Source organism: Sturnira hondurensis, unplaced genomic scaffold (genome assembly GCF_014824575.4).
Source record: "Sturnira hondurensis isolate 20B ecotype Veracruz unplaced genomic scaffold, ASM1482457v3 Scaffold0003874, whole genome shotgun sequence".
In the NCBI taxonomy this organism is placed as follows: domain Eukaryota; kingdom Metazoa; phylum Chordata; class Mammalia; order Chiroptera; family Phyllostomidae; genus Sturnira; species Sturnira hondurensis.
Window position 1 is genome coordinate 2,713,232 of NW_028076505.1, and position 25,045 is coordinate 2,738,276.

The window sequence follows — 25,045 nt, forward strand, 5'->3', positions numbered from 1 at the left end:
TGAGAAGGGCTTACAGCGCCTGCTTGGTCAAGGGGCGCAGGCGGCTCTGGGAGTGGATTTGCCGGGGAGCTGGGTCCACTGCCCCCAGCAGGAGCAAAACAAGAGCACGCGCACCTGCCGGCCCCGCCTACCCCGCACAGTGGCCAATGGCAGGATGTGGGCGGGGCGTGGGCCGGGCTTACGCGGGCGGGGCGAGCCCGGGCACTGCCGGAGCTGGAGCCCGCGTCCGGCGCAGAGGCTCTATCTGGAGCGAGCGCAACCTCGTGCCCGCCGCCGGTCTCTTTCCTTGGTCGCTGCCGCCGCCGCCGCGGCCGCCTCGTCCCCGCCGCTGCTGACGCCCCCGCCCCCCGGGGCATGGCCTGTTTGATGGCCGCTTTCTCGGTTGGCACCGCCATGGTGAGTGAGCGCATCCTACACCCCCAGAGCTCGGTTCTGTTTTCCAGGAGAGCAAGAAACACACAAAGACCCGCACCCTCACCTTGACACCTGCCGCTAGATCCCAGTTTCCCATCGCTCAGGTCCTGGCAACCCGGCGCTGCGGGATGCTCCTTGCACCGGCGGAGGTCGCCGGGAAGGTGGAGGGGCCAGGAGTGGGCCAGGCCCCCGCAAGTGGACAGATGGCCATGACCTCGTCCGCTTCTGGCTGAGGGGCAAGGGGCCCGAGGACCTGGAGTGTGCGGTGGGGAGGGCCCCATCTCTTGCCGGCGCCGGCGCCCGCGGCCTGAGCTCCTGAAGCCGGCATTTCTCGCGCCACCCTCCGGAGCCCCGGGCGTGATCTGGGGGAACAAAAGAAGGAGCTGCTCCCTGAAGCCAGAGCCTTGCACTGCCCCTGAGCTCCCTGGGAACTGACTCTCTGGGACCTGCTTGGGAGGGGGCGGCGGAGTCTTGGGGAGACAGACAAGGGCGAGCCTGGATACCTGCAGGACACCTTTCTCCGGGGTGGAGATAGAGGCGCTCTTCTAACCTCTCAGGAGGGGCCAGCTCCGCAGGGGGACCACCCGGTGCCGGCGAATGCACTGCTAGATGCAGCAAGGGCTATTCCCAGGGGCGGTCAAAAGTCTCCTCTTGCTCATTTATTATAGCTCCATAAGCTCACAGTTGGACAAATCAAACAAATTAACCATCGGCCCACCCATGCTAGGGCCTTTTGTTTATTTCTATGCCTAGCAAGCCGGCATTGCAGTTAGGTACTTATGCACTAGATTTCAGGTCATCTAAAGTACAAATTGAGCATATTACGTATTCCAACCCATATTGCTCTCCCTATCCATCCCTCTTTCTACCTTCCGTCTATATATTTACTATCCTGCTAGTTTCTTCCCATAGGCTGTAAGCCCACAGAGCACAGCGGCACCAATTTGTCACCTCCACCCCTTGCCTTATTTCATTTTTAGCATCCTGTATTGAAGTCAGCAGGGCTCAGCAGTATTTGACCGACAGTTACCTCTTGCCTTAAGCTCAAGAGAAAAAAAAAAGTAACTGGGTTTCTGCGCATGCTCTGCTCTGCCAACTGCATCCTATGATTCCAAACAGGTTACTGTAGAACATACCGTGCCTCGCCAGCTCATTATATAATGATTTTGTGTAAACTGATAGAATGGGGCCACAGGCACGTTAAGGAGGTTGGTCGAGAAGGGGGGAGCCAGGGGACTTACAGGACAGATCTTATCTCTGGGCTGGCTCTGCCTTTATCACTTGGCTTCTTACAGATAAGAAGGCTGGAAAAAGAAAAAAAAAAAACAGGAAAGGCAATTCCCTCCTCCCCACGTTTGCTTTGATCCTGTTGGGTGTTTTAGTGACACTTGGCAATCCTACCTTTTACATTTGCCTACGTATTTGGGATTCCTAAATTATGCTGGTAATGGAAAATTAAGGAGATGATTATTGTTAGTTGTAAGTAAAGAAAGTTTCAAATCTTTAGGCTCTGGGTAATTCTTGAAGTCCTTTCCGAGCTGCAGAAGTGTCTTATACACGTTGGAAAATAATGGATCAGAATGTTTTGGGGCACAGAGGTTTTTATGTCGAGATGGTTTTCGTGTTATGTTATAGCTGACGCACAACCCCAGAACGCACGTGTGTTGTTCTCAAGGCAATGCTAGTGGCTGGGTTTTTTTTTTTCCAGGAAACTTTCTAAAAAATGTTTTTCCTCTCTGAAAACCGTGTACTTTTTTTTAATTAAAAGAATTCTACTCAAGTCATAAACAATGAGCCCTGGAGAGCACCCTAGGATCCTGAGGTTGGTCTTACCGTCTCCCCAACTCCGGGATTTGGTCCATGCTGACCGGGCCAGGTGTGAGTTTAAAGGGAGCCGTACCACCTGGGTAGTGGAGTCTCTGAGCTGGTGGACTGGGCAGGCATGGGTTGGTTCCCAATGGGATGGTGGTATCTGGGGCTGTGTGAAGCTGGGTTTTGCTTTTGGTGAAGTTGGCCTTCTGAGTGACCATCCAAGTTGCATCTGCCCTTTGCTTAGTCAAGGGAATGCGATTTGGGTTATTTTTCTGCAGGCAGTGGCCTTGAGAATTCTTGTCCGTACATTTTCCTCTAATGTGCCCAGGGTACCAGGGAAGGACTGCCTAGGTGGGAACCAAGGCTGGTGGTGATGAACCAAAAAGAGAAGTCACAGCGCGTGCCAACACCTGGTGCTTGCGAGTTCCTCTTCCTTTTCCTCCTTTCCCCATGATGCTGGTGTGTGTGTGTGCGTGCGTGCGTGCATGTGTTTCTATCTCTAACTTTGTTTCCCTGGGTCAGGAGAGTGAGCCAGCCTCACAGTGGCCTGGTGGGTGGCAGTTGCTGCCTGTTAGAGACCCTTCCAGCCAAACAGGAATCTCTCCATGTTTGCATTCAAACTGAACGCAGACCCAAAGGAAGTGCTCCCACCAAGAGCAGGCAGGATCGCTCCAAACAGCAGCTCCTGGGCATGCAACACCCACAAATGGACTTGCTGTTACTTACCATTTATCACGCAGCACACATTGTGTGTGTGTGTGGGGGGGGGTGAGGTCCAGACAACATTTTACCGGAGTCGGGGAACACACCAGGAAAGGAAACCAATGGGGAAGGAAGATGTATTTGTTTCATTATTAACCAGTTCAGGAAGCTAAGGACAGTGAGCTGTAACCTACATTGCAGGTCTCTCTCATCTAAGGATGTGTTTCCAGAGAATTGGTCTATTTTGGAGTGACAGCCACCGCCTCCCATCATACAGGCTTCCGTGATTTTATTAATTGGGCGAGGTCAGTGGACGCCCACGGAGGAAAGCGCCCATGGAGGAAAGGTGGATAACGGCGTGCATAGTTTTGGTGTTCGTTTATGTGGGGGTGGGGTTATATGGTTTCCCCAGGTTTTGTTTTGTTCTGTTTTAGGGTTTTTTTTGTGGCTTTCCCTATAATGGACAGGGCTGGAATGACCCAGAGTCTCCTACAACTTGTCTGTAAAAAGGTACACACTGTTAGGGGTGCCAACTGGGAGGACAGGGTGCAGATCTGCAAGCCACACAGAGTTGGGCCCCAGCTTGGCCACTCACCAAACGTGGGGTCTTGGGCAGGTCGGGCATCTCTCTGAGCCTTCGATCCCTCCTCTGAGATGGGTGAGGGGGAGATGACCATACCCTCTGCCAGATTTGGGGAAAGAGTCCTCTCTTCAGGCTGGAGTTTAAAGGGCACATTGTGCTGGATGAATGAATAGTTGTTGTGTACAGCCACTCACCTACTATGCAGGGTGTTATTGTTTAATTCTCTAAATAGTGAATACTGGCTCCTCTCTCTGCCTCTCTCACACCCAGCTCAGTTTAGTCACCCAGCTCTGCCTGTGCAGCATTGCATGTCCCTCCTGAGTCTCTGCGTGGTCTCATCATAGCTCTGGCCTCGCAGTATTGTAACTAATTGCCCCTATTTTTGCCTGGGGCCCAATCTTGAATGTGAGTTTCTGAGGCCATAGGCCATGTCTGCATGGCTGAGCACTCACCCCCAGGGCTGTGTTTGGTGCCCAGTTTGTTAACTGATTGAGTGAGAGAGAGAACAGATAAGCTTCGGGTCTAGAGGGAAAGTCAGGCCCTTGCAGGTCTGGCACCTACTATAGCCGGTGGTGAGTGAGTGGTTGGAATAATGGCTGTTCATCCGTGTGTTCATCAGAAAGGAAAGCTGTGGCCTATCCTGGGCCTCCTCAGGGACTGATGCCTGTGGTGGATTCTGGGGGAGAGCATGGATGGTCTGTGGCAGCCGGAACGCTGGCCACGGTGGAAGCTGAGGGGACCACCACTGCAGAGGAGTTGCTGGGTACTCCTGGCCCCCAACCAAACACATGGCGACTGGGAATTCCAGGTTGGAGCCAAGTCTGCCTGCAGGATGTGGACTCAGAATCAGATGGCCAGCCTTTTCCCGTGGGTGGGGTGGTGGGGTGAGAAGGAACCTTGGAGGCAGGCCTGGGGCTTGGTTTGCCCGTGGTTCTCTCCACAACCCCACAGCCAGGGTTTGGTGCTTCTGGGCAGTTATGGAGTCCAAGTGGGTTGTAAGCCTGGGACAGCAGCACGTGCCCCAAAGGACAAGAGAGGGGGGCAAAGGGATGGCATCCGTGCCTGCTCTGGGTGCCAGGGCTGAAGTCTCACATTTTCTCTCAATCACCCAAAGCTGGGAGTTTGTGGAGCTATGGTAGAGTCTGCTATTGCATCTCTAAGGGCGCCAACACAGAAGGCCCAGGGCCAGCAGAAGCTCAGAGGCAGAGACGGTGGGTCCTGTGACCGTCTCTTGGGAGTTAGAGAGACACCTGTCATGCCAAGGCTCTGAGGAGCCCTGATGTTGGGCTAACCCAGATCTTCTCTGACTTCCAGAATGTATGAACCTACTTATGTTTGCATTGGAAACATTTCATAGGCTCAGTGCCAATAGCAAGCCAAGCTTAAGTTTGGCAGTTTTATTTTGCACTTTAATTTTTATCCACAAGAGTGTTATAGTCAGTGAGCCGAGCTTCAATTTGGTTAAGCTTTCCAGAGGTAGGAGACGCCTGAGAGGCGCGTGTGTGCCTGTGTGCGCATAATGCCTTCTTCTTAAAGGTCAAAGCAACGTTTTCAAACATCACAAGAAGCAGAAACCCCTATGCCCACATGGGCCCATCCCTCTGTGCTGTGATGTTCAAAACCACCGCTCCCTCCAAGGTTTCTGAGCTCTTCAATACCGTGATGGAAAAAATGCCAGCTCTTCAAGGACACAGTTGGGCGCCCTCAAGAGGGCGTTCCAATGGGGAAAGGGCTTATTTTGGCCTCGTGAGTTGCTGGGTTGGTAGGAATATTTATGGATGACCCACTCACAGGTTTTGTTTTGGATTTTTGATTGGGAACAATAATGATCAAAAAGCTATCAGCTCAAAAGCAATGCCTAGCAAACCTTTGTGGAAGGACGACAGTGTGGCATTGTTGCTCTCGAGGACAAGCAGCTGGGTTCCCAGCCCTACCGCGGTCCCAGGGGTCCAAAGGACCCACGACAGCTATCCACGGCCTCTCCCAACCAGGCTGACTGCCCTCAGTGGTGTGAAGGAGCGTCGCCACGGGCCCACACTTTGGGCTCTATGGAATGTTCCCTCTTGATTCGAGAGACAGCTAGAGAAAGCACAGCATAGTATTTGTCCACCCCAGGGTTCTTCTGAGTTTTGCATATCGATTTGTTTGGGGTTGCCAAGCCATTAGAAAAAGATATTCCTTCCTTTGCATAGATACTTCCGGTTCCCTGCGCATCTGTAGCCGTGCAGTTGACTCCAACGGAAGCTGGAAAGCCACTGAGTTACAAAATGCTAGGTACTGGCCTGATGCAGCAGAAGGGGCCTGTAAGGGGGGTTTTTGTTGTTTTGTTTTTTATGACTCAGATTCTGGGATCACTTCTTCCCCTCCCTTAACTACAGAGCTTAGTGCAAGGTCAAGTTCTTTAAATTGTCTGTGCCTCAGTTACCTCATCTGCATCATAGAGAAAAAATATCAATCCTTCTAACTTTTTTCAGTGCTATTATTAAGTTATAACAAAAGAGAAGAACTGTAAGTGATTTGGAAAATTTACAAGGGAAACAAAGGCCACCTCCCACAAAGCCCAGAGGCTCACATATATCCTTGCTCTTGAGAAATGCTGATGAGGTTACATGAGACAGATGCCAGAAAAGCTCATTTTAAATAAAAACTTTCGATGGTAGATTTTTAGTAGCCTTATGTGCCTTTATTGGGATTTTTCATGAGTAGACTGTACACAGAGAATGTTTTATGGTGGCCAGTGTTTCATTCTTTGAAACAACAACTCATTTACTATGGTTTGTGATTAGATTTTTACGACTCCAAAGGAAGACTGGTTAGATGAGGTTCATATCTTACATTAAGCATTGTTTTAATAGGAGAAAAGGTGACAACTAGAGAAAACAGATTCCTCTAGGGAAGCTCTCATCTCTTGCAAAGTCATTCCATGATTTAAGAAGCGCTGTTATGAATATTCAATGGCCTTGAACCTAGTAGCCAGTCTCCTGTGCTCTTTTCCTTGATGTGGCTCATATCCTGTCCTGGGGCTTCCTCCTTGTGTTTTCTAGAATGCCAGCAGTTACACTGCAGCTATGACGGAGCCCAAGTCGGTGTGCGTCTCGGTGGACGAGGTGGTCTCTGGCAACCTGGAGACCACCGAGAAGGACCTGCTGAACGGGCACCTGAAAAAAGTGGACAACAACCTCACAGAGGCCCAGCGGTTGTCCTCCTTGCCTCGGAGGGCGGCTGTCAACATTGAATTCAAGGACCTTTCCTACTCCGTTCCAGAAGGACCCTGGTGGCGGAAAAAAGGTAGGGAGGGCAGCCGCTGTGGGTATTAGGAGGAGAGAGGGACCCGTGAAGGAAGCAACAGGTTGTTTGTGGAAAGCTGGGTCTGAAGTTGGGAGGCTGAGTTTCCCCACTCTGTCACTGCCCCCAGGGGGAATTTACGTGATTACTCCGTGCCTGAGTCTTCTCTCGCCTGTGCTAGGAACAGGCGGATAGATGATTCAAGACTCGCCGTGGCTCTTCTGATTGAGTACAAAGAATTTTACTAAGATTGGCCACATCTTTGTGGCTGGTTTCAGCAGTGCACTCATCGGTTCCTCCTTACTCACGGCTGTTTTGGTTAGTCTCTCAAGATGGGACAATTTTTTACTGTTTCAGAGCAACATGGAAGACAGGTGCTCCCTCCCAGGTCTGAAGTGGTAAAAGGTAGCTGGCAACTTAGCAAGCCCTCTCTCGAAACGAATCATTTACATTTTGAGGACTTTGAAAGGACTCGCATGGGTGGTATTGACAGGATATTAAAAAAATAAACTATTGGCCAATGAACCATAGAAATAAAAGTAGAAGAGACGGGGGATGGAAGTCGGGAGGTCTCTAGAAAGCCACAGTCCAGGAGTTTGCCGCCAGGTTTTTGCTCATGAGCTGAACTGACAACGGACGGTGTTTTGAGTTTTCTTAGCAACCTGGATGCTCCTTGGCCCGCTGTAGATTTGTGAAGTCTGTGGGGTCAGTGCCACCAGGGTGGCACTCACTCCTCACCGCCCTCTGCTTCATGCACCCATCATCCACCCGACTCTCAGGTGGGGGACACGTTAGGAGAGGACACGTTGAAACAGTGGTCCCTAGTTTCTAACGAATCACTTAAAATATCTTGAAAATCTGTGAGGAATTTGGAAGAATCTAAGAGACATGAATACCACTGAAACACTAATTTTTTTAGAACCCCTAACTTGAATCTGGATTTGACCCTTTTTAATTTTTGAAAAAGATCTACCAAGACTTACTTCTTTATTTTTTATTTTTTTCCTCCTCTCTCTTACCTCCCTTTTGTTCTCCTACTTTCTGGAAATCAAGCCATTGAGGCTGTGGGGCTGGGCACTCTGGACTTCCCCATAACCATAATTTTAGAACCTGGACTGACTGGTGCCTGGGACCTGCCAGCCACACTGGTTGTTGGAAGATTGTTGGATGATGGTTGTTGTTGTTACGTGTGTTTGCATGACCAGGGACAGATCCTAAACCTGGTTGTGTAGCGTTGTTACCTGACACATTTTCACAGCAGCCAGCCTGTTCTGTGACAGGCTCAGTGTTGGGCTCCTTCATTCGCACCTGTTGAAATGTCATCATGGGGTTTCAGCCTTTTCCTCCTGAACTTGAAAAAAAAAGATTTTACCAAAAAAAAGCACCGAGTGACCAGGAGGGCCCTGGTATGTTCGGCTTGTCTTGTCTACGTCGACAAACCCGTGAGCAGCCTAGATTGGTTTCTGTCCATCTGATACATGTGGCCTTAGGAATGTTGTCCTCATGGTTGGAAATGCTTGGATGGCTCTTGTTTAAAGTGAAGATAGCTTGCCACGCAGAAATGCAAACATTTGAAAACTGCGGCAGAATCTTGGTCTGAAATCCAGTGTAGCAGGCAGGGGCTTGGCCCATGTTTGTAAGTGAAGAATAGCATTTCCCAGTCAGGTGTGTGGCTTGTCTACCCTGTATTTTCTGAATGTTAGAATTAGTCACACTGATTGTCCAACTTGGCCAATGATGATGGCATCTTAACCAGCAAGGGAGGGGCCACCACTTGCAAGTTCAGCTCTGGTGGTTTCCAGATAGATGTTTGTCCTATAGTAACCCCTGCTGGCTCAGGATGGGAGGAGGGGGAGGGGAGGAGGAAGTGAGCCCAGAGGGACCTGCCCATGAGTCAGAGATGGTTAGGGCCAGAGGAAGCTAGGCACGATGGGGCTCTGTGTCCCGTTGGCTGGCTTGCGGACAGGCAAGGCCCAGTTTCTGGCTTCCTCCCAGGCCCCCTCCTCAGCAGCAGCTCCTGTATCTGTTTCGAGACTCCTGTCCTACCCCAGCCTTTGTTGGTGGTACCCTGCAATTCAGACTTTAGGCGGTTTTTCACTCCAGCATAAATTCCGGGTGTGACATTATTATCTACCTTCTCACTGAATAGAAAGGAACCCAAGTGGTTAAGGCTTGCCCATGCACGTGAGCTAGCCAGGCAGGCCTGGGACTGTGGGGGCTGATCCCCAATGCTCAGTCTGACTAGGTGCCTGGGCCCTGCCTGGCACGGGGCCTCAGGGTGTCAGGGCCCTGCAGTGCTCCTTCTCTAGGCTTGAGCCGGCTCTGCGGCTGCTTGCTGGACTGGTTGCCGTGGAGCTGGAGGCTGCACCAGGGAATTTTCTGAAAGAGGGGAATCAGCTGCCGAGGTTCATCTCCGTGCTCACTGAGTCCTCATCACCAGCGGGCTCTGAAGTGCTACCTCTCCAGTGAGCTAGTAACTTGGGGACCATATTTCCCCAACTGAGAGCTGCCTCCAGGATGAACAGTACAGGTCAGCATTTAGTCTGGACCTGGGCGTGGGGCTCATACCTGTGAATCCCACCTGCACATTTCCCACCGGTCCACTGCCCTCCTGTCAGCTGCCCAGCTGCTCCTCAGCTCTGGCTCCCTGCCCTCGATGTGGCCTTTCCCACTTTGTCCTTCCCATTGCTGGTGATTGTCTCCACCCCAGCAACAATGAGGGTAAGTGGAGAAGTCAGATCCCAGCTTCTCTCTCATTCCCCTTTTCTCTACGTGGCAATTGTGTATTTGGCTTCCCCTCGGTGTGACACCCACGGTGACTGGCCTTTGGGACAGGAGCTCTTTCTCTGACCTCTCTCACTGTATCAGTTTTGCCGTCTCTATCAAGTTGATTGTTTTTAATTTTTTAAATTCAGCTTTGCCTTTGGAGCTCATTGCAATGACTGCACCCGGGTTGGACGGCAGGGCATCCCACAGGGCATGGGCATCCCTGACATGACAGCTGCAGTGCCTGGTGGTGTAGCAAAGGGAGCGGACCCCAGAGCAGATGTGAATGCTCAAGGTCAGAGTCGACGCTGGGCTCTGGCTGTCTGACTCGCTGTCCAGTTTCTTCCATCACAAAGACACTGGACGGCTCCAGTAAATTCCAGGAAAGTCCTTTTCTTCCACAATATCTGCCATGAAATTAGCACCGTAGCAATGCTGCTGTGACGCCAGCTTAACTAGAGCGCTGTAGCAAAGCGTGCGTTGTGATTAGAATGTTCTTTAAAACTCCTACATAATTATCTTAAAGAAAGAAGATAGAGAATGAGAATGTCATGATCCTCAGAACAAAGGTGTGAGCGATCAGTGGCGGTACCGAGGAAGGAGAGGCCGAGTGCTGGAGCCTTCTGGAGCTCGACGATTGCCAAGTGCTGAACACGGCGTCGAACAAAACATCTTGTATTTTCAATTGTAGTTACCTTGTCACCATATGATTAATGATGTCTTATGAGGAAAAGCTTGATCATGTAATAGATTCCTAGTAGACAGCATAATTATGAAAGGAACTATTCCCAAGAGAAAAAAGTGCACCCCAAGGATGATTTCACCGGCTTCTGACACAGTAATGAGTTTCCCTCAAGGAATTCACTCCTGTAGCCTAAGCCGATAGGACAGAAGGTTCGGAACAATACGGACTTCCGTGGGGGCACGCCAGCGACCGTGTCAGGGGGCGTACCCAAACAATCAGGTTGACCGTCCTCACTGAGTTCTCAGGGTGACTTACTTTGGGAAGCAGCTTCTGCTTCCTGCAGTTGGATGCTCTGTTGGTAACATGAGGGACCCCAGGCTAAGAAGAGAGTCCACATCCAGACCCTCTGAGATGAAGATGTGGGTGGCCACGAGAACATCTGACTCTGAAATGCACCTCGTGGCTTTCAGAGCTCATCCATATGGGGGTCTCTATTTTTCTTAGGATGTGGCTGCTCATAACGCACAAGTAGAGTGCCTGGGGTCCTCTGGATAGTATGTAACCACCCCACCCCCGGCCCAGCCCCAAAGGAGAGCGTAGCACTTCCCATTTGTGAAATTAAAGCAGGTCCACTTGGCTCAGGGGCCAATCTGCCCTTCATACCCATGGAATACATGAGGTTCAGAGTCATGTCCCAGATCACAGGAGGACAGATGGTAGGACTTGAGAGCTGGCCTGTGGGATTTGAGGCTAAGACCCAACAAGGAACCCGCTATGCCATTGACCCTGAGGAGGGCCCGCCACTGGGCCACCATAGCACAGATGGGCCTCACCCCATTTCACGAAACTATCAGTGATCAGCCTGAACCATTTGGACCAATTTTAATCGACTGCGTGGATGTCAGTCACCTCTGCCATTGATAAGGAAATCCCCTTGTCCTTGGGGCAGTCTCTACCTGTTCTGTCCCGTCGCTGGGGAGGTGAGGCTAGGGCAGAAGCATGGTGTGGCATGCTTTCCCATAAACAGGCGACAAGATTCTTAAAAATTAAGTACCCAGGATTACGTTGTGATGAAGTTCAGGCTGAGAACAAAAGTAATCATATCTGGGGCTTTAGCACGTTCTTTACTGTTCCCTCAGCCAGGCTGCTGTCTCAACATGGTAACACTCCAGGGGGATGAAATAGCATCTCCCGCTTTGAAACCCTACCCTCCAGCCTCCTCCTTGCCAAATGCCAGGAAGGAGTTAAACAATCTGGGCAGCTCCAGCTTATCTGTATTGGTTTGCTTCTAAGCTATAAAAATGCATTTCAACACCCCTCTCAAATTCGTTTGCTTTCTCTTAATGTCCGTAACTATTTACCAAGGCCTGTAATGACAGGCTGGTTAAAATTAGTGCAATGTGCCTTTAATAAATTCCTTTAAGGAATTCCATGAAGGGAAGACTTGAGTCTAACCACATGTTAGGTGACTTGATCTAACTCAGGCAGGGATGGGAAGGGCAGCCAGTTATGGGGTGGGGGGGAAGGGCTGCTCAGCTTCAGCTGGGATTTCTGTCCCCCCCTCCCCCCATGAATGGGTGGATTACTCTTGTGTTTCTTGGGAGCCATCATGCCAAGGTGGGTTTTCTTTTGTGCGTAAAAGGAAAATGCTTTTAAATACTCTGCCTTTGTCTTTATTGGAGGCTATAGCCTTTTATAGTCTTTTCAGAGACTATAGTCTTTAGACTGTATAGCCAAACATAGAACATAGATTTTTATTTGGGGCAGTGTGGTGAGCCTAAACCTTGCTGCCTACAAGGGTGCCTCACTTGAGGCTCGGGTGTAATAAATGGAGACAAATGGAGAGCCCCTCCTCCCCTCTAGGGGGGAGTCCTCAGTTTCTCAGTTCTCGGTGGCTGGCAGGTAGGCAGGCAGGCAGGACACCCGCTCCCGGCCCTTTGATGATGGGTCATCCGGAACAGTTCTGATTGTTTACCTTAGAGGCTCTGAAAGAGGCTTTGAAAAACTGCTGAGGATGGGCCCACTCCGGCGGCAGACTCAGGACAGATGAGTGTAGCACACCTGTACAAAATCAAAGGGCTTGCTAGTTTATAAGGAGAACTTTTACACAAGGAGTCTAGGTGCTTCCCTACTCCAACCAACACACACTCTCCCTTTGAGTGCACTTCGTGGAAGCCAGCCATTGTCCCACTGGTCCCCGGGACCTTCAAGTGCCACTGTCAGGCTCCACGCCCCGCAGAAATGGCTCAGGCGGTTCTGCCAGCGGGGGGCCTGGAGGTCTCCTTTCCTCCTCAGCTTCAGTGTGTGGCCACCTCTGTTACCTTCGAAGTGGCAGTTCTTTATCCGGCTCACACTCTCACTTTCCCAGAGAGTGTGCCTGTTCCTGAGCCATCTGTCCTCTTTAGAGTGACTTTGCAGGCCTGTGCTCTGCACAGTGGGGGGTTGGTGTCACTGTTGTACTTTCTGAGGACATTCTTGCCACACTATTCTTCACTGGCTGGGTGGGTACCCTCCTGCCTCCTTTTAACACTTCAAATATGCTTGTCTCTTGAAAATTTAACATTCTCAAACTGCAGTCCTCTCTTACACACCAGGGCCTATTCTGCCAAGGCCAAGAAATAACCCAAGGTGACATTTTGCTAAACATGAAACCATTTCTTTTGTTTATAAATGGGCAGGGAAAAAAGTGTTTAGTAACCATACACCTGTTCCTTTTGAGTTCAGTTCCAGAATCAACAGATTTGCTTATTTAAGAAACAAAGGTACCACATGGGTCAGATTAAATTGTTTAGAAAGAAGACACCATACAAACTAGGGGTGTGTAGAAGGAGGCGATTCACTATCCAACGCATGCTGATGAAGTTCCAGAACCTTCAGAGGAAAGCTTACCTTCAAATAAAATATATCAGATACAGACTTTTTGCTGCCCATAATGTGAACGAAGGCAGCGAGAGGAGTTTGCGGAGTCAAGGGTGGAGGCTGGTGTGCCTGCGGAGTCCAGTCTGATCGCTGCCATCAGTTTCGCTTCTCCCTGTCTGCTGCAATGTTGTCAGTCAGTCACCCTTCTGCTTTGTAGGGTAAGTGGCATTCGGTGTCAAAATTAAGACATGCCAGACTGACTTCAAGATTGATTATATCCAGCTGAAACCTATATTTAGAATCCGACTCTTGGAGTGCAGAGGGGACTCGGAGCTCCCTTGGCCTGACCTCTCACGCAGGGAGTAGCCAGTCCTTCTTGCCCCATCCCCAACAGTGAGTGGGTGGCCAGCCTCCATCTGAGCACCTCTAGGAACCAGGGCCTGACACTTCCCCAAGCAGCCAGGTCCGTGTTTGCACAATCAAATTCTTAGAAAAGGCTTCTGTCTGTCGAGGTGAAATCTGAATTCAAGTAATGTTCATTAGTTGATGCAAGGTCTACTTTTGGGAACTCTGCAGAATGGACCTCGATCTTGGTCTTGAAATGAGCTCATGAGTTGAAAGGAGGAAGCCTGACCAAGGCTTGGTACAAAACAGTAACCAAGTGTGTCAAGAGCCAGAGCTACCTGGAAATGATGCTGTAAGAAGCATATGGCCCTTGGAGGAAGTGAGACCGGAGTGCGGCTCTGAGAGCAGGCATCAGCGTGGCATCTGTGGGGGAAGGGCATGGGGCAGGGACCCCTGCTGCCTTGTGTTTGTTCTCTGTAAACTGATAAGGGTGGAGCACCATAGAAGAGCAGATGTGAGCCTCGTGTTCTGTTTCATTTTCTGTTTCCTTAGTGACATTCAGGCAGCCCTGTGCGCTCAGACAAAAAAGTCCCTGGCCCCGTAGCTGGACTGCCTTGTCTTGGAAGCGAACTTTCAGCAGGAGTTTTGTGGGATTTCTCAGTTGTTATTTCTCTCTTCCCACTTTTTGGGGGGAGTGCTCATTTTTTAACTAAACATGTTTTTGGTTTTTTTTATACTAGGCAAATGCTGTTAGCTACAGCACATGGCATCATTAAGGCATCATGGGAAAGACATAAGGCATATCAGTGTGGGCATCTTACCCAGGAGGGAGTCTATGGGAGGCAGACCTCAGACTCGGGCTGTAAGCTCCAGTGCTACCTACCTGCCTCTCACCAAGCTCCATTGAGAACTCCCCCTTCGTTATGTCACAGGGTCCCTAAAATGAGCTGTGTTAGGTTTACTGTGCCCATGGCATACACAATCCCAAACCCCGGTGGCAGCAGAAATGCCATAAAAGGCCTCCCCACCTCTCCTGGGGAGGGTGTTCCCAGATGCCCTTATGGGCTGTGTAGGGGTTGGGCGGGGGCACCTGGCTTAGGCTGTGCTGAGCACCTCCGCTGGCTTCTCCCTCCTGGATGGGATTATTGGGCCACCTGTCTTGCATCCCGACTTTCCTTCCAAGGGTGTTGGGACTGCCTACCTCCAAGGGGCGAATTCAGTCTAGCCTTATTCAGGAGCAGGCCTTAGTGAAGTGGAGTCTCAGGTGACTCTTCCTTGGGCTTTAAATATGGAGTAAACCCCACCTCTTTCCCAGTATGGTGCCACGCTGACCCTCCAGGTGAAGGAAGGGGTAGGGTGACGCTTGCATTGTCCTTGCCAGGCGGCCGGACGCACCGGATGCGCGTCTGGCGGAGGCTGTCTGGAGGACTTTCATACTCCTTTGGAACCTAAAACCTAACAGCTTGGAAAAGAAGAGTACCGCCGCCCGGCGCTCTCGGCGGCACGCAGGTGCAGGCGGGCATGTGCGGGCGGGGCAGGAGCGCGGCTGCGCTTGCGCAGTAATGCCCTGCCGCTGTCGCCGCCGCCGGCGCGGAGGTTACTCTCGGTCAATGCTCGCGGGTAACCTCGGCGGCCGGGCAGGATTGGCTGGGCGCGGCGCGCTGTTGCTAAGCGGGAGCAGAAGGTTCGGAACTCCTGGAGTCCCCGTGCTGCGGCCTCGCTGGGTGTTGGTCTCTCCTTCCCCCGGACTCGGGCCACCCTGTGGACCCCGGGAGTGCACACCNCTTGCGCAGTAATGCCCTGCCGCTGTCGCCGCCGCCGGCGCGGAGGTTACTCTCGGTCAATGCTCGCGGGTAACCTCGGCGGCCGGGCAGGATTGGCTGGGCGCGGCGCGCTGTTGCTAAGCGGGAGCAGAAGGTTCGGAACTCCTGGAGTCCCCGTGCTGCGGCCTCTCTGGGTGTTGGTCTCTCATTCCCCCGGACTCGGGCCACCCTGTGGACCCCGGGAGTGCACACCCCGTGATCTACCCCAGGTCCGTGGAACACCTGGGCCTTGAAAGTGCCAGAACTTTCCCTGTAGCCTAATTTTACTCCAAAAGATGTCTCTAAAATGGTTCTGATGGACGGAGATATTTTTAGTATTATTAGTATTATTTTAAATGTGATTAGTATTATTTTGATGTCTCTCTGAGCATATTTGGGAGACTTCCCTGGAATGGAAATAACCCACAGAAACTTGGGCCATCTTAAGGACAATGGCTGGCGTCCCAGTGGTTTCTGTGTCCTTGTAGCTTTCGTCAAAATGGGGAGGCGTCACAATTTTCCAGACTTCTATGAATTTTTTAAAAACTTTTAATCACATTCATTGCAGCCACATTGGTCAATGGGACATATAGCTCGGACTTCTGTCTACAGCGGTGGGTAGCGCCATGGGGGCAGGCAGGTGCAGCCCGTTTTCTGTGAGGCAAACAGTATCTGAGTCCAGTGTTCTTGTTTTGTTCTGTTTTGGGTTCACCAGGTGGGTGAACGGACAAGAGGCAGGAGGGCCTCTTGGGTTGGGCCAAGCAGGTTGGTCAGGAAGCAGCCAGCCACTGTTCTTGGATGTCAGTGCTTAAAAATGACCAGGGTGGTTTTTGGAATCCTGGAATTCCCCTCAGGTGTCTGAATTGAGGATCCAGTCAGTGCGCTGGAATCCAGCCGAAAGGCCGCCTACTCCTTGCCAAGTCACTTCCATCCTGGGTGTGCGGGCAAGGAGAGGCCAGGTGTGTTTTCAGTGGAATAGTTTTTGGTGACTCCACAGATGTGATACCCATGGTTTCTGCCGCTTGGGCTGCATTCTAATGCCCGGAAAGCATGGGACCACCCTGGCGGTACCATGCATTGCCTCTCCCTGGGACCAGGGCCTTCTCTAGACACTTGGCTGATCTGGTTACTTTGGGTTTAATTCCTGTGAGTTACGAAAAGTTAAACACCATCATTTATATGCTTTAGGGTTCCTGAATAAATGCAAGTTGCCAGGGGCTAATAATTGTTTTCATAGCCCCAGTTTTTACTTGCTTATTTGATGGAATTGACACTTTTGTAAACCTATGTGGAGATTCTAGTTCTCAAGCGTCTGAGACTCGCTGAGCTGAAGGTGGAATGCAGGAAGTTAGAGGTGGTGGCGGTGGGAAACTTTGACATGATAAATTCCCTCTGTCTTTCCGAGGTTTTGCAGGTGAGGCCAGTGAAAACCTTTGCAGAAGGGAGGCAGTGCACAGTATGACAACTGAGGTGGTCCATTACTATAATCACCACGCGTGTTCCTATCTTAAGAACGTACTCTATACAAAAGTCTGGTTGAAAAGTGGGAGCCCTTACATTTTACTTTCATATTTTATCAGAGTTCCCATTAAGACATGTAGAGGAAGCTTGCGGGTTTCCTGTTTCTAAAACTAAAGACCTCCCTATCAGCTTGTCCAGAAAATGGTTAGGTCCTAAATGGTGGGCCCTCTAGCCATATGTGTCTAGTCCTGCCCTCCTTAAGTTGTCACAGATGTGCCGTGTGTGGTGTGTGTGTCCTGGGCCAAACGATGCAACCTTTCTTTGTCCCTCATTTTTGTCCGGCTTACTAGAGGAGGGTAGTGGTTTTTGTCTCAGCAGTTTCTTTCTTCCCAGGGATGTTCTGTGTTTCTTGATTTTTAGAATTGGATAGGTCTCTGTAATAGAAATGTCGAAGTGCTTAGCTTGGCAGAAAGGATTCAGGGAGAGCCCTTTACTGCCTGTCTCCCAGCCTCCTTTCTCTTCAGCCACTCCCCACGGGCTGGCCAGGCGGGCTGCCTGTTAAGAGGGGGGTTTGTTCAATCAGGATTTGTGTGTTCTTTGCCTGTGCCACACCCTCTGCCAGGAGCCCACCTTACCTCCCAGGTTGGGGGAAGGAGCCTGCCTTCATTCGTCCTTACGGACCTCATTACAAACCCCTATGTCGGGCCCCCCTCTTGGCTGCACCCTGTTATAGCTAGGGTCCTTCCTTGGTACCTCTTTCTGAGCTTTCGAATAGAGACTGTAACAGTTACCCCTTGTCCCTACAGCACAGCCCAGAGTGGGGAATGGCTGAGGGCCACTTACTGATACTATAGTGGGCTCAGTGCATTTTAGTGTGTAGGTCACTGAAGGGTTGGATTTTGTGTCCTTGGTTTTATGAAGGATTTTACTGAATAATAATAATAATAATAATAATGGCCTGGTAAGTGGTTCTCTGTGAGAATTTCTGTACTGATCCTTCTTTCCTTCCCTAAGGCTTCCCAGTTTCTTGGTCACGGCTGCTATGAGGGCTTAACCCCAGCATATCAGAGATGTCAATAAACGGTTCTTCTTTAAGGCTCTGCGATTTCCAGGACGAGGGAGGCAAAGGTTTCATTCTTTCTGGGAGGTCTTTCAAGACCTTCAGGTCGCCACTGGTGAGAACTGCACAGTTGAGACTATTTATGTTGACGCGCCTTCTGTACCTTTGCAGTCACTGGGTGGAAATTTCCACCCTAGGTCAGAGCTCTCTCGGCCACGGTCTACTTTAGGATTTGGCCCAGGAGGGAGGTTCAGGGAGGTTATCTCAGGAGGGTGTGGGAGGCATCAGGTGCCCTGCGTTTCAGCCTTGTGGCTGGATCTTCACAGCTGGAAAGGAAGGCTCTCACGCTGCCCGCTGTTCCCACTGGCAGCTGCCGTGGGCCCGGTGGCCTTGAGGACGTTGGTGGCAGGCCGCAGTCTGTTTGTGGCAGCAGCCTCACCGATGCGCGGATGCTGTTCTTAGAATTGCACATATTTAATGTGAAACTTGTCAGGTTGTACTTTTGTAGAAAATGCTGTTTTCCTTCTTTTGTGGGAATACTAAGTTCATATGTAACAAGAAGGAGGTTAAGATGAATTGAACTGTACATGGGGCTAAGTCACAGTTTTCTTTCTTTCCCTCTTTTAATCAGGTGATTCCAGGCCCCAGCACCTTAGAGCAGTGTGTGCTCATTGGGGAAGGGGTGGGCTGGGAGTGTAGGCTCAAGAATAAGAGTCTGCATAACCCCCTCTCCCTGCTCCTAGTGGCTAGGAAACTGGGCGATGAACTTAACTTCCCTGTAAAAAGGGCACATTCACAATGATAATACCCATATTCTTGGACTAAATAACTTGGCATCACGAAGCACCCGTGCCTGCCGCGCATGTGCTGCGTAATAAACAGCCCTTATGAGCAATGGGATGTGTGATCCAATAGCCTAGAATCAACAGGACGAATCAAAGCCTTTTAGTTATCATTCTAAGAGTAAGTTTGGAGTAAAATCTTGCACTTTTAAAATGAAAGAAGTAGAACTACTTCACATTCGTGGTAAACATCAGCCTAACTTAGCATGTCCTCAGGGCTGGGCATCATTCTAAATGCCTCGTCCCTACAGGCCCCCATGAAGGAGGAGAGGGGACATGTGTGGGACTTGCTCAGAGTCACAGGGCTGTACGCCTTGTCTTAGAGGGAAGGTCCAGCCCTGTGTGCTCATCCTGGGCTGTGAGGCACCCAGTGTGGGTAGAAGAGGAAATCTGTGGCCTGACCTGCCTCATCGGGTCCCCGACAGCCGCGTGAGGCATTGTTCCCCCATCATCAGTGAGAAGACCGCAGCTGGAAAAGGGTAAGCGACAGGTTCAGAGTTCCTCCAAGAGCCCCTAGGACCCCAGGATCAAGTGCAGATTGACTGACCTCCATGCTCCTCCTCTTTGCCCATTGTCATGTGACACAGATCTCGAGACCACCCAGGCCCAGGGCCATTTTTAGTGAACTCAAACATGAAAATGTTTACTTCCTCCAGGCTTGTGCCTTAAAACGTTTGCAGTGAGTTCGAGGCAGTGTCGTGGGAGAGAAATCTGAGGAGCTTGGAGGACCGAGCAGCGTGGAGGCCTGCAGCCAGGTCTCGTGACCCGGCCCAGGTCAAACCTGCCATCCAGCTTCAGGGACACTGAATGGCCGTGACAAATGCACACCGCACATGCTCACACGCAGCAGCTGTGCCCACTGGTGCCATCCAGGCGATTGAGGGCAGAGTGGGCGGTGAGGGGTAAATTCTGCTGCTTTGTCCTGTTGTCAGCATGGGGTTGGCGTGGGCAGAAGGAGGCAGGGCTTGGGGGCGTGGATCAGCCACGCCGGCTGTCTGCAGCCCAGCGAACAGGATGGTGATCTCTGGGAATGCTGCAATTCTGACATTCGCAGACTCATGAGAGTGCTGCCTGTGTTCAGGAGTGACTGCCTCACCCTGGCTGGTGCGCTCGGTTGGTTGGAGCATCGTCACACAGACCAAAAGTTCGCAGGTTCAATTCTTTGTCAGGGCACATGCCTAGGTCGTGGGTTTGGTTCCAGTTGGCTGCGTGTGAGAGGCAATCCATCAAATGTTTCTCTCCCCATCTCTCTCCATCCCTTACCCTCTCTCTAAAATCCATAAGCATGTCCTCTGGTGAGGATTAAAAAAAAGTGACTGCCTCTCAGGATGCTGGGTCACCAGGTTTCCTGCAAATGAGTGCAAAATGGACATTCTTCCGTCATTATGACGTCAGTGGGCTTACTGCACACGGAGACCATTTCTGAGGGGAGCCTGCAAATCCAGAGGGCATTAATAACTTCACACTGTTTCTGAAGGAGCTCCACTTTATTAAGAATGCCCTGTGCTGCTTGGTTACTTGCTTTACAAACACGCCTGTTACTGAAAGCACAGAACAATGAGCTGTGTTTCTGAGAAACGTGCGGCCAGTGTGTTAAGGTAGATCCTAGTGCCTTTTATTTTAAGCAAAATTACCAGAGCATGTGCCATTCCTACTAGTGTCTGTTGACGTTCTGAGTTTCTATCAGGGGATATTGGCTTTTTAGCAAACTTACTGTGAGAGGGGAGGAGGGTTCTGTAGCAGTTAAGGGCCTAGAGGGCTAATGTCCAGAACCAAATGGTAAATCTAAGGATGGGATAAATGCTAAGCGATGAGTCAGGTGAATTAGCTGCAGGAAGAATGCTGACCTTTTAGGGGCTGGTTCCCCTTCCCTAGCTCTAGGGAAGGGGAACCTGTTTCCCACCCCCCACCCCCAGCTCCCCTCTGAGCTGATGGAGAAAGCGGCGGTGGTTTGCTAGTTCATGCCTCCAGAAGCCTCATGACGTGAGGCAATGGCCTCAAACCCGGGTGAGCACCAGGATGACCCTGAGGGCTTGTGAAACATGGGGGCTGGGCCCACCCAAGGGTCTAATTCAGCAGGCCTGGGTCAGGCCAGAGTTAGCATGCCCNTCAACCAGCTTTTTCACACTGTTCTTTTGTGCAGCTTAATTTCAGACTCAGTTTATGGCTCCAGTCAATAAGGGGAAAGGGGAACCTGTTTCCCCCCCCCCACCCCCAGCTCCACTCTGAGCTGATGGAGAAAGCAGCGGTGGTTTGCTAGTTCATGCCTCCAGAAGCCTCATGACGTGAGGCAATGGCCTCAAACCCGGGTGAGCACCAGGATGACCCTGAGGGCTTGTGAAACACGGGGGCTGGGCCCACCCAAGGGTCTAATTCAGCAGGCCTGGGCCAGGCCAGAGTTAGCATGCCCAGAAGTGCCCTGTGCTGCTGACCTTGCTGGCTTGGGGACCCCGTTCTGAGAACTGCTGAGCTAGAACAGAGAGGAACAGATGGCCACCTGAAAGCCACACTTGGCCCTTTAAAAGCTGGAGCCAAGTGCTCCTAAGTGCCCATCAGTAAATGAGTGGATCAAAACACTGTGGTACATTTACACAATGGAATGCTATGCAGCAGAAAGAAAGAAGGAGGTCCTGCCTTTTGAGACAGCATGGATGGAACTGGAGAGCATTATGCTGAGTGAAATAAGCCAGTTGATGAAAGACAAATACCATATGATCTCACTTATAAGAGGAATCTAATGAGCAAAATAAACTAATGAGTTAAATAGAACCACAGTCATGGAAACACAGAACAGACTGACAGTGACCAGAGGAGAGGGTGTAGGGGGACAAGGGTGGAAAGAAGGGGAAAGGACTAGTGAAAGAACAGGTATGAACGACCCACGGACACAGGAAACTGTGGGGATTGCCTGTGAGAGCAGGGGGTGGGCAGGGTGGAGGGGGGAAAAGGGAGAAAATTGGGACAACTGTAATAGAATAACAATAACAATTATTTTTTAAAACCTGGAGCAAGAAGTGGCCTTGCTGGCCCCTTGGGGAGAATGAAGGGGGGCGGTCCAGGCTCAGGGGTCTCAGGATCTCAGCAGCTCCAGGGCACAGTCAGCCTCTCTGGAGCTGGGGTGGTGGGGTGGTGGGGCGAGGATGCAGGCACTGCTTTGTGGGGAATGCAGGGCCAGGCACTGGCTTCTGAGCCCCCTGTGCCCTTGGGGAGCCTGTCAGCCCTCTCCCCTCCACAGGGACCTGAGGAAAAGCTTGCTGACCCCTGGGACATNAGGAAATGGCCTTGCTGGCCCCTTGGGGAGAATGAAGGGGGGCGGTCCAGGCTCAGGGGTCTCAGGATCTCAGCAGCTCCAGGGCACAGTCAGCCTCTCTGGAGCTGGGGTGGTGGGGTGGTGGGGCGAGGATGCAGGCACTGCTTTGTGGGGAATGCAGGGCCAGGCACTGGCTTCTGAGCCCCCTGTGCCCTTGGGGAGCCTATCAGTCCTCTCCCCTCCACAGGGACCTGAGGAAAAGCTTGCTGTCCCCTGGGACATCTCTGTGGGGACAGCAGGCTTCCAGATGCTGGGTAACAGGGCAGGAATGCCTGGGTGCTGCCGTTTCTGTTCTTACTTAAGAGAGTGCAGCCTGTATTTGTATCTTACTCTGACCCGAGCACTGTGTTTGAGATAGGGGTGTGTGCGTGTGTTTATACTTGCTGGTGGCAGTATCACGCGTGTGGGGTAGAAAGATAAGGTTTCTTTCTGCTTCTTTGTAAAACCTATTCAAGCCCCAAATGCAGCTTTTTGAACTCTAGCTCCGACTTGTCCGCCGGCCAGCTCCTCTGTGAAGTCTGGTAGGAGGGCTGGTGTGAGTCCCAGGATCTAGCACCGTCCAGACCGACGGGCCGGCTGAAAACCGAGGGGTCTAATCTGCTCATTTTCTTTCCTTGTCTGCAAACCTTCCTTGTCTCTGGCTAGAATAAACATTGTTCTCTTCTGGCCAACATGTCATTGGAAGTGGCAAAGTCATTCACAGAGACTGGAGCCTGGGGTCAGCCTGGGGTGGAGAGAGCGTGGCCAGAGCAGACTTGGGGCTCACAGGTGCTCAGGATGGGCTGCTCAGACCCCGAGCCGCCCCTCTCCCCTCCGGTGCCAGGTTCCAACAGGAACCCACCTGAGCCGCTCTCTCAGTATTTAGTACTGTCCTTGACACTGAGAGAATGAGGTTGCCCTGGCCACAGTCCTCTGCACTAGCAGATAAGAAACTAGATAAGGCAGTTGACACAGATATAGCTTTGCAAATAAATCAGTATATCTAAAACACTTCAAAATTTGGCCCTGGCTAGAGTGGCTCAGTTGGTTGGAGCATCCTCCCAAAAAGCAAAATGGTTGAGGGTTCCATCCCTGGTCAGGGAGGCCAGTCTACGTGTCTGTCTGTCTGTCTCTCTTTTGCCCTCCCCTGCTTTCCTCTCCCTCTCTGAAAGAAATGAAAAAGTGTCCTTGGGTGAAAATAAAAGAAATAACTGCGCAGTTCCCACTATCTTTTTGGTAAAGAACTTCAACCGCTTCCTCCTCTCACAGCTGGCAGATTCTGAGTCTCGGGGTTCGTAGTTCATGGATTTTAAGAATGGTGCTTGGAACTCGGAGGGGTCCTAGTGGCTGGAGCGTGAACCGACCACGTGAAGACTTCTTGCCTCTGAGTTGAGGGGCAGGGCTGTTTACACGGCATCTGTTTTTCTATCACAAAATAACCAACTCTCCAAAAACACTTGGGAAGCACCTGCTGAGAGCTGACAGTGACCTTCACCTTGGGGGAAGCACTTTCACATGCAGAATAACCATAAGCAGAGAAAGCCCCCAGCTAGCTAATTAGATTTGAGGTTCAGAAGGTTGTTGACCTGGCTGGAGTCTTACCAGGAACAGCTGGCTGGCAGAAACCAGAAGTATGAACTTCACCACTTCCTGAGTCACTGGATCAGAGTGACCCCCAAGTAGGAAGACCCTGTGCATAGCGGGTCCTGGGTCCCCCATCTTTTCCCCAGCTCTGTCCCCCAGGTGGCCCCTGCAGTGTAGGCCCATGTTAGGGTCCGAGTGTCTCGAGTAGAGAGCTGCGTTTCCTGGGCCTGCGTCCCCGGGGCTGCCTCCCCCCCTCCAGGGAATTCTGGGTGAATTTGTGCCAGAGTGTGCAGGACAAGGCAAACTTGTGGGTCAGAGGGCTTTTGAAAGTCTGTACGTGAAAGAACCAGAGGGGTTTATGTAACAACATAGGCCTTTCCACTGGCTTGTGAGGAAGCTGTGGGGCTGGGGATTTTGTGGTCATGAAAGTTATAAAGGAACCAGGATGTCGTGCTCTTCTCCTGTTGATTTAAGTTCAGCGCAAATAAAGGGCTTCGCAAACGTGGGAAACGGAATATGCGGGCCCCAACTTGCTTCACGAAACTGCCTGGACAAAGCGCGTTCTTCTGGAGGGCGGGTGGGGTCCATTCCTCTGTAATCTGCAGTTTGCAGAAAATCCTGCCCTAGGCCCAGGTGACAGGAAGAGGACAGCAGATGGCACAGCAGACACATAGACTGAAGCCGGGCTCCCTTGTGTGATGGAGGCAGAGAGAGGTCCAGGAGGCTGGGTGCGAGAGCAGGAGTTTCATTACAGGCAAAGGAGAGAGAGCAGCGCGGGGCTGGTACTAGGCCAGCTGGGTGGGTACTAGGCCAGCTGTGGGAGAACCAGGCCGCCGGAGCATTTACCTGTTTGTCCCTCAGTCCCACCCTTTCTCGAGCACACCTGCACGTCTGAGTGTCTCCACGGAGCTCTGACTGTTGAGCAGACAGGGCCACACAAGACACCCTGAGGTTAGATCAGGGACAGTGGCCCTCGCTCCACAGGACATCCCAGAGAGGCCAGGGTGGGTGGGGGTGCCCACAGCTGCTCTGGGCAGGCGAGGAGGGTGGCTTAGTGACACCACGGTTGCCACTGTCAGCTTCTAGGTTTGTGAGATGGCTGAATTCACCACCCGAATAGCTCAAAGGAATAAACATGGGGATTTTTCAGAGACTGCATGTGTACATCTAAGACAATTTCTTAAGGGGAAAAAACAGTCATCGACCGATATAAAGTAGCTTTTAGAGGGCGTGGTTGCTATCAAGACGTTCCTCACTTGAGATACCGGTGAACACAAGATTAAGCCGTTCTGATAGATGACTTGTTGGTGAATATTTCTGTAAAGCGGCTTCAGCTCAGCACAAGAGAGTGAACCGAGCTGCCTGGGTGCAGAGGCCCCCTCAGCGGTCTGCCTCCCGTCTGCCCCAGCGCTTCCTCCTCGAGATAAAGGAATGAAATGTAACCCCATGAACTTCTTAGTTTCTTCTTCGTTGTCTTGCCTTGCAGAAAGCCTGCAAGGTCGTTTCGAGAACCAATGGCAAATGTAGAAGTGTGCACTTGTATGTCTACACACAAG

At 51.3% G+C, this 25,045-nt stretch overlaps 1 protein-coding gene across 2 annotated transcripts in view; it reads left to right on the forward strand.

The window, feature by feature from the left end:
• Window positions 1-224: 224 nt before the first annotated feature.
• The window catches only part of ABCG1 (ATP binding cassette subfamily G member 1), a 51,921-nt gene continuing 27,100 nt past the window's right edge, over window positions 225-25,045 (forward strand). For both annotated transcript variants that reach the window (XM_037043024.1, XM_037043025.1), the window contains exons 1-2: window positions 225-396; window positions 6,556-6,799. In XM_037043024.1, coding sequence (XP_036898919.1) covers window positions 355-396; window positions 6,556-6,799 — 286 coding nt within the window. In that variant the 5' untranslated portion in view covers window positions 225-354. The remainder of the gene's footprint in view (window positions 397-6,555; window positions 6,800-25,045) is intronic.